Here is a 7,805-nt window from a genome sequence, read left to right as displayed (position 1 = left end):
CCCCCTGCATCCTTCCTGCGTCCCCCCTGCGCCCCCTCCTCACCCTCTGCATCCTTCCTGTGCCCCCTCCTCACCCTCTCCATCCCCTCTGTGCTCCCTCCTCACACCCTGCATCCCCCCTGCATCCTTCCTGCATCCCCCCTGCACCCCCTCCTCATCCCCTTCATCCCCCCTGCTCCCCATCCTCACCCCCTGCATCCCCCCTGTGCCCCCTCCTCACCCCCTCCATCCCCCCTGTGCTCCCTCCTCACCCCCTGCATCCTTCCTGCATCCTCCCTGTTCTCCCTCCTCACCCTCTCCATCCCCTCTGTGTTCCCTCCTCACACCTTCCATCCCCCCTGTGCTCCCTCCTCACCCCCCGGGCTCCTTCGGGGCCCCGCACACGTGTGGGGTTGGGGATGGGGGTCCCCGGGGGGGTTTTGAGTGGGGCTGCTCCTTTCCTGACCCCTCCAGCCCCCCCCGGGGTGAGAGGTTTGTGTGCCAGGGGGAGTCACGGAGGATGTGGGATCATCCCACCTCTTCCCCCCGCAGCCCCCCCCGTCACAGGCTGGGAATTGGGGTCGGATCATCCCCTTTGGAGGGAATTTGAGGGCTCTTTCCCCCCTCAGGACCGGGATCCTGCTCTCCTCCCCGCGGTTCTTCCCAGCCTCTCCCTCTGCTCCCTCACAATTCCCGCTGTTCCAGCCTGTTATCCGTGGCTGCTCTGTTTGGGGATGGTTTAGGAACAGAACAATCCCTTCCCCACGGCCTCATCCCCCCTCCTCGCTCCGGGATTCCCACTGGAATCCAGGCCCTGGATCGTCCCCTGCGAGGGTTCCGTCCCGGGCAGGTACCAAAACATGGATAAAAGTGACCAATTCTTCCCTGAAACCCAAACACAGCCTCGCCTGTGCCGGACTTTCCCGGATTTAGGGCAGAAATTCCAACCTTTTCTCTCCTCCATCCTCCCAAACCCACGTTTGGGAGGGTTTGGGAGGGTCAGGAGCCTCCTGAGTGGCTCCATCCAAGCGGGAAGTTTGGTGGATTCCAGCTGGGGGTGGGAGCGGAGGCAGGCAGGTGGAATTCCAGAGTTTCTCCTGCTGGATCTCCAAGGCAGGATCGGGATCCTGGTTTAATGATCCCGGGGTTCTTTTCCCCAAGAGCTGCGACTCCAGCGGTGCTGCGGGATCAGCTCCCGGAAGGGGGATAACGGGATAACGCCCGTCCCAGAATCCCTGGGAGACTCCCGGGCTATTGGGGTGTTTCTGACCGTAGGAGCATCCAGCTGGAATTCCAACCCTTTCCCTCCAGGGCCTGGAGGGGGTTTTAAGGACAATAACGTGTGTCCAGAGGGGCCTTTGGGGCCAACCTGGAGCGGGAGATGCCATGGGGATCCTTGGGAACAGCTCTCCCTGCTCGGCTGGTGCCAGGCTGGGTTTAATTACAGTTGAATCCCAACTGATCCCACTGTTAAATCATCCTGTGGACGAACTGGCAGGATTGGGATCCGAAGGGGTTTCCTCGGCGTGGAATCCGTGCGGCGGCGGCGGCTCCAGGGAATGAGTTTTCCCGGGTTTTTTTCCTATTGCTGGTTTTGAACCCCAGCTTTGGATGGCCCATCTCCCCATCCGGGGAGATTCCAGCGGGAAAAGGCCAAGGAGTCTGGTTTGGGGGCTCGGGAAGCTCCCGGAAAAGGGAAGGACTGCCCCGAGCCGGGGTTGGGTTGGGAGCGCCGGGATAACGCAGGCGGGATCCACCTTCTCCAGGTGGGATTTGGGAGTCACCAGGTGGGATTTGTTGGGGTTTGGTGGTAGAAGGAAGTGGAGCAACTGGTGGAGGATGATCTTCATCATCCTGGAGTGCCGAGGGCCGGCGTTTTCCAGCGCTTTTCCACAGCACTTCCCAATCCTTGGAGTTACCGAGAGCTGGCGGGTGTTGCAGGGGCAAGTGGGGGGAAATCAGGACTTTAATTAACTGTTTTGGGTCCAATTAACAGCCCTGGATGGGGCAGGTGCTGATCCTCAGCCCGGCCACATGGGAATGATGCCGGAGCCGATCCCGGCGGGCACGAGGCGGAGTCCGGGGCAATCCCAGGATCCAGACGTTCCTCTGCTGCGAGGAACAAAGCGCTGGAATGGGAACAAAAGGCTCTGCTGCCCCGGCTGGGGGTGGTTCCCTCCAAAAGCAGCTCCTCGGGCAGGAATTTGGTGCCATTTGGGCTGAATCTGTTGAATTTTATGAGTTTTTAGTGCAAATCCCACCCGGATTTGCTGCTCAGAGTTTATTCTTCTTCCTCTGGATAAACTCGGGGAAGAGACTCGGTGCAGCCTCTGGACTTGGGTTGTTTCTTAATTAACAGCCAACTTTGGGGCTGGGAAATGGATCTGGGGTAAAACCAGGGATCTGGCAGAGGGATCTGTGTTGGGATCTGCCTGTGGATCTGGCAGAAGGATCTGTGCTGGGATCTGGCAGAGGGATCCGTGCTGGGATCTGCCCATGGATGTGGCAGAGGGATCCGTGCTGGGATCTGGCTGAGAGATCCGTGCTGGGATCTGCCTGTGGATGTGGCAGAGGGATCCGTGCTGGGATCTGCCTGTGGATGTGGCAGAGGGATCCGTGCTGGGATCTTGCAGAGGGATCTGTGCTGGGATCTGTCCCTGGATGTGGCAGAGGGATCCATGCTGGGATCTGTCCCTGGATGTGGCAGAGGGATCCGTGCTGGGATCCCTGTGTGAGGAGCGGGAGGAGAGTCACAGCCGGCTCTTCCCTCGTTGGGTTCATTAATTAATTAGTCATCCTGGGGCCAGGGGATTCTGTCTGGTTTGGAGACGGGAGCAGGAGCTTTAGGAAAATCCCATTTCGTGGGAAAACCTCTTGGGAATAAGAAGGAATAAGGGATTGGACCTTCAGAGGGGTGTCTGTGCCCCCACAGGGTGCCGAACCCTCTGGAAGCATTCTGGGTGGACACCCTCTGGGTCTTAGGGATCCAAATCCTTGGATTTGGGCTGGGAGTCGGCATCCCTGGAATCACCGTTCCCGCTCCCCAGCCCGGCTCTCACCAGCTCCCTGTCCCTTCCAGCTCCCGGAACGCCGCGGTGCCGCCACGGTCTCCCCGCTGGAAAAATCCACATAAACGCCTCTGGAACGCTTGGACGGACATCGGGAAGCAAAAATGGTAAGAAACGAGGGGATTCCCTCCTGTGGGATGAGCATCCATGTCCCAGGGCATCCCTGAGTTGTCCCAAACTCATCCCTTGGCAGCGCCCGATGCGGATCTTCGTCAACGACGACCGGCACGTGATGGCCAAGCACTCGGCCGTGTACCCCACGCAGGAGGAGCTGGAGGCCGTGCAGAACATGGTTTCCCACACGGAGCGAGCGCTCAAAGCCGTCTCCGACTGGATCGACGAGCAGGAGAAGGTCAGCGGGGAGCAGCCGGAGTCGGAGTCCATGGAGACGGCGGCCGAGGAGGAGAACAAGGAAGGAGGGTGAGGAGCGGAGGCCGCCCTGAAAATCCAGGGGGAAAGTTGTTTTCCCCTGGATGTGGGATTGAGGGGGATTAACTAACGGCTGTTGGGGGCAGGAAGCTGCTCCGTGCTGGGTCCCTTTCCTGGAGTCCCTTTCCTGGGGTCCTTTTCCCATGGTATCTTTCCTGGGATTCCTCTCCCTGGATTCCTATCCTGGGATTCCTCTCCGGGGTCCCTCTCCCAGGATTCCTCTCTGGGATCCCTCTTCTGGGATTCCTCTCTGGGGTCCCTCTCCTGGGATTCCTCTCCCAGGATCCCTCTCTGGGATCCCTCTTCTGGGATTCCTCTCTGGGGTCCCTCTCCTGGGATTCCTCTCCCTGGATCCCTCTCCGGGGTCCCTCTCCTGGGATTCCTCTCCAGGGTCCCTCTCCCAGGATCCCTCTCTGGGATCCCTCTCTCTGGGATTCCTCAGCCAGGATCCCTCTCTGGGATCCCTCTCCCAGGATTCCTCACCCAGGATCCCCCTCTGGGATCCCTCTCCCAGGATTTCTCACCCAGGATCCCTCTCGGGTAAATCCATCCTGGGTGAATCCCTGTGGATCCGTCCCTTAGGCTGCACATTCCATGGGGTTTGACTGTCTCCCATGTGTTTCCAGGGATCAGAAGGCCACGGAGCAGCTGACGAGGACCCTGCGGGGCGTGATGCGCGTGGGGCTGGTGGCCAAAGGCCTCTTGCTCAAGGGGGACCTGGACCTGGAGCTGGTCCTGCTGTGCAAAGACAAACCCACGGCCAAGCTCCTAGAGAAGGTGGCCGACAACCTGGGGGTGCAGCTGGCGGTGAGTGGGGCTGGAATTCCTTCGGGATCGCTCCGTTCCGGCTCGGAAAAGTCATTTTCGGAGGTTCTTTGGGATTGTTAAACGAACTTCTCCTCGTTAATCGTGGAATGGTTTGGGTTGGAAGGGCCCTTGGAGCTCATCCCATCCCACCAGCACACATTGCACTATCCCAGGTTGCTCCAAGCCCCTTCCAACCTGGCCTTTGACACTTCCAGGGATGAGGCAGCCACAGATTCTCTGGGAAGCCCCAGCCCAGCCCCTCACCACCCTCACGGCGTGGAATTCCTTCCCAATATCCCATCTAACCCCACCCTCTGGCAGTGGGAAGCCATTCCCTGTGTCCTGTCCCTCCAGGCCCTTGTCCAAAGTCCCTTCCCAGCTCTCTTGGAGCCCCTTTAGGAGAGGCCTTTAGGCTCCCCCTGGGAGGGGCTCTAAGGGCTCCCTGGAGCCTTCCCTTCTCCAGTTGAACATCCCCATTTCTCCCAGCCTGCCTCTGGAGCAGAGGTGCTCCAGATCCATGGAATCATGGAATGGTTTGGCTTGGAGGGGAGGACCTTAAAGATCCTGCATGTCCAGGGATCTCCAACCCTCTGCAGCTCCAGGCTGCTCCAAGGTGCTCCAGATCCATGGAATCATGGAATGATTGGGGTTGGAGGGGACCTTAAAGATCCTGCATGTCCAGGGATCTCCAACTCTCTGCCATGGGCAGGGAGACACCTCCTGCAGTTCCAGGCTGCTCCGAGGTGCTCCAGATCCATGGAATCATGGAATGGTTTGGCTTGGAGGGATCCTGCATGTCCAGGGATCTCCAACCCTCTACCATGGGCAGGGAGACACCTCCTGCAGCTCCAGGCTGCTCCGAGGTGCTCCAGGCTGCTCCAAGGTGCTCCAGGCGTTGGGCTTTGACCGGGAATGGCCACGGGGAGTCTCCCGGCTCGGGATCTGATCCGTGGCCGTGTCGTTGGCAGGCGATCACCGAGGACAAGTATGAGGTCATCCAGTCTGTGGGCGACGCCGCCATCGTCATCAAGAACACCAAGGAGCCCCCGCTGAGCCTCACCATCCACCTGACGTCGCCCGTGGTGCGGGAGGAGCTGGAGAAGCAGCTGGCCGGAGGTACGGCCGGCCCCGGGCCCGGCACGGCGCGGCGCAGCACCGGGAAAGCGTGCTCTTCAGCTTCAGCTCCCTCGGGGACAAAACATTCCCAGCGAAAAAATTCCTTAGTTCCGCCAACCTCCAGTCGCGGTTGCGGTTTAGCCGGGCCGAGCCCTCCGAAGCTGAGGAGCACCTTTCACGTGGGATTTTGCTCTTTTTATTTTTATATTTATTTATTTTTTTTCCTCCGAGTATCGTTATTATTTTATCCTTTGTTTTTGGTTCCACTTGGGCCTTTAGTTCACTAATTCATCATCTCGTTGTATTACTCGTGGTTTGTCCCCGGCCATGTCAGTGCAGTGACATGAAAATAGAAAGCAGATTTGTTTAAAAAAAAAACCCCAAAAAAACCCACACCACCCTCTCTCGAAGGCTTCTTGTCCGAGGAGTTGCATGTCCATGAACCGGGATGTTCCGGGATGTTCCCCCCGGTGTGTGTTGCAGCAGAACAGGCGGGTGCTCGGGGCTCTTCCAGCACCTTCAGGTTCAGTTCTCCGGGAAGCGATGCAGAGTTTTGGATAAAGTTAGCTCCTCCAAATTCCCTCTGGGGTCAAAGAATTCCGAACGACCGCCGGTTGTTGGCTGCGATTCCGATGGGCTCCGTAGGGCCGGCGGGTCCCCCCGCTCTGCACTAGCCTTATCTAAAACCCTGATCTCCAGCAGCTTCGGGGCGACTTTCAGGCCCTTCCTCAGTTTTGCTGCAGCACAGACCCGGGCCCTCGTTGTGCTCTTGATTGTTGATCTCTGGTGTTGATCTCTGACCTCGTCTCCGAGCCTTCTAGTTTGTCGATTTTAGGGACGCTGGACCTTTGACCAACAGGACGCTCTCTGTCGCGGGCCGGGGCCGGGGCAGCCATCCTTCCGGGCGGAGGGTTCCCTGGATCCCCTCCCCTCCCGCCCACAGCCGGGGGTCACGCACCTTAAATCCCCCCTGGTGACCCATCCCGGTGACCCATCCCGGCCTCTCCATCCGCCAGGGATCTCTGTCCCCTCCACGCTCCTCCTCCTCCTCTTACCTCCTCCTCTTCCTCCTGCCTCCTCCACCTCCTCCTCTTCCCAGAGCACATTCCAGCCCATCCATCCCTGGGAATTGAGCTTCCCCCCCACTTCTCCGCGGCGAGGCCGCGCGCTCCGGCAACGCCGCAGCCCCTTCCTTCCCTCCCTCCCGCTCCCGGCATCCCGGCAGGATTCTTTGGGAGCCTCAGCTGCCCGTTAGGATGCTGCCTCCTCCCCCTCGGCCCGACAGAAGCCCCTTGGTCAAACCGTGCCTTGTCTTCTTATTCCATCCACGACTAGAAACGCTCTCAGTCACCGACTCCCCGGACGTTCTGGACAGGCAGAAATGCCTTGCTGCCTTGGCGTCTCTGCGCCACGCCAAGTGGTTCCAGGTTTGCATTTTGTTCTTATATTTATCTTTAAGTAGAAACATTGGTAAAAAAAAAAACTCTTTTAAGGGGCTGAGTGTTTTGTCGGAGCCGGAGTGGCCGCCGGCCGCTCGGAGGTGCCGGACTTGGCGACTGCGGGCGGCGCAGCTGCTAAAGAGGCGCCGCGGTGACACTTTTAGGAGCCTTTTTTTTGTTTGTTTGTTACGGAGCTGCTGCTTTGTGTGAGGTGTGAGGAGTCAGGTCGGCGCGGCCGTGCGCCCTCGGCGGCTCCGGGCGCGGCTCCGGGTGCAGGCTCCGGGCGCGGGCTCCGGCTTTCCCCCTCGGCAAAGCGGCACCCGGAGGGACTGGCCGGCGCGGGGCGGGCGCGCTCGGTGAAAATCCCCTCTGTGCTTTTCGGTTCCGCTTCCAGGCCAGGGCCAACGGGCTGAAGTCGTGCGTCATCGTCATCCGAGTGCTGCGGGACCTCTGCACCCGCGTCCCCACCTGGGCCCCGCTGCGAGGATGGGTAATTCATTCCCTCCCTTCTCCCGTTCCCAGGGGGGTGGGAAAGGGGGGCTGGCGGCGTTTCTCCTCTTTCCCGAGTTTCCAAGGCACATCCCCCTTTCCCAAGTCGGGGGTTTCTACGGATGAGCGACGGGTCCGCCCTTAAAGGCGCAGGTCGGACGTTGGGCGGTGCCAATCGGCCACTATCACAGTGTTAATTGGCTTATCAATTACCCTTCACATTGTTAATTGCCTTAGCAATGACCCACCACATTGTTATTGGCCTTATCAATGACCCATGGCATTTTTGATTGCCTTATCAATGACCCATGGCATTTTTGATTGCCTTATCAATGACTCATCACATTTTTGATTGCCTTATCAATGACCTGTCGCATTTTTAATTGCCTTATCAATGACCCACCACATTGTTAATTGCCTTATCAATGACTCATCACATTTTTAATTGCCTTATCAATGACCCACCACATTGTTACTG

At 58.9% G+C, this 7,805-nt stretch overlaps 1 protein-coding gene across 1 annotated transcript; it reads left to right on the top strand.

Moving 5' to 3' along the window:
• Nucleotides 1–3,047: 3,047 nt before the first annotated feature.
• LOC113962839 (interleukin enhancer-binding factor 3-like) lies at nt 3,048–7,472 on the top strand. The gene is made up of 6 exons (XM_027673621.1): nt 3,048–3,154; nt 3,241–3,467; nt 4,103–4,283; nt 5,252–5,399; nt 6,735–6,826; nt 7,233–7,472. The coding sequence occupies exons 1-6, from the start codon at nt 3,152–3,154 to the stop codon at nt 7,470–7,472; spliced, it is 891 nt and encodes a 296-aa protein (XP_027529422.1). The 5' UTR covers nt 3,048–3,151.
• Nucleotides 7,473–7,805: the final 333 nt, after the last annotated feature.

Source organism: Neopelma chrysocephalum, unplaced genomic scaffold, assembly GCF_003984885.1.
Source record: "Neopelma chrysocephalum unplaced genomic scaffold, ASM398488v2 Primary Assembly neopelma1_185351, whole genome shotgun sequence".
In the NCBI taxonomy this organism is placed as follows: Eukaryota; Metazoa; Chordata; class Aves; order Passeriformes; family Pipridae; genus Neopelma; species Neopelma chrysocephalum.
This window is presented reverse-complemented; position numbering and strand designations above follow the sequence as displayed.

Excerpts from the sequence above, each read along its gene's own strand:
- LOC113962839 (XM_027673621.1), top strand. Across the intron at positions 4,284-5,251 it reads ACCTGGGGGTGCAGCTGGCG|GCGATCACCGAGGACAAGTA; the intron begins GTGAGTGGGGCT and ends TGTCGTTGGCAG. Across the intron at positions 5,400-6,734 it reads GGAGAAGCAGCTGGCCGGAG|AAACGCTCTCAGTCACCGAC; the intron begins GTACGGCCGGCC and ends ATCCACGACTAG.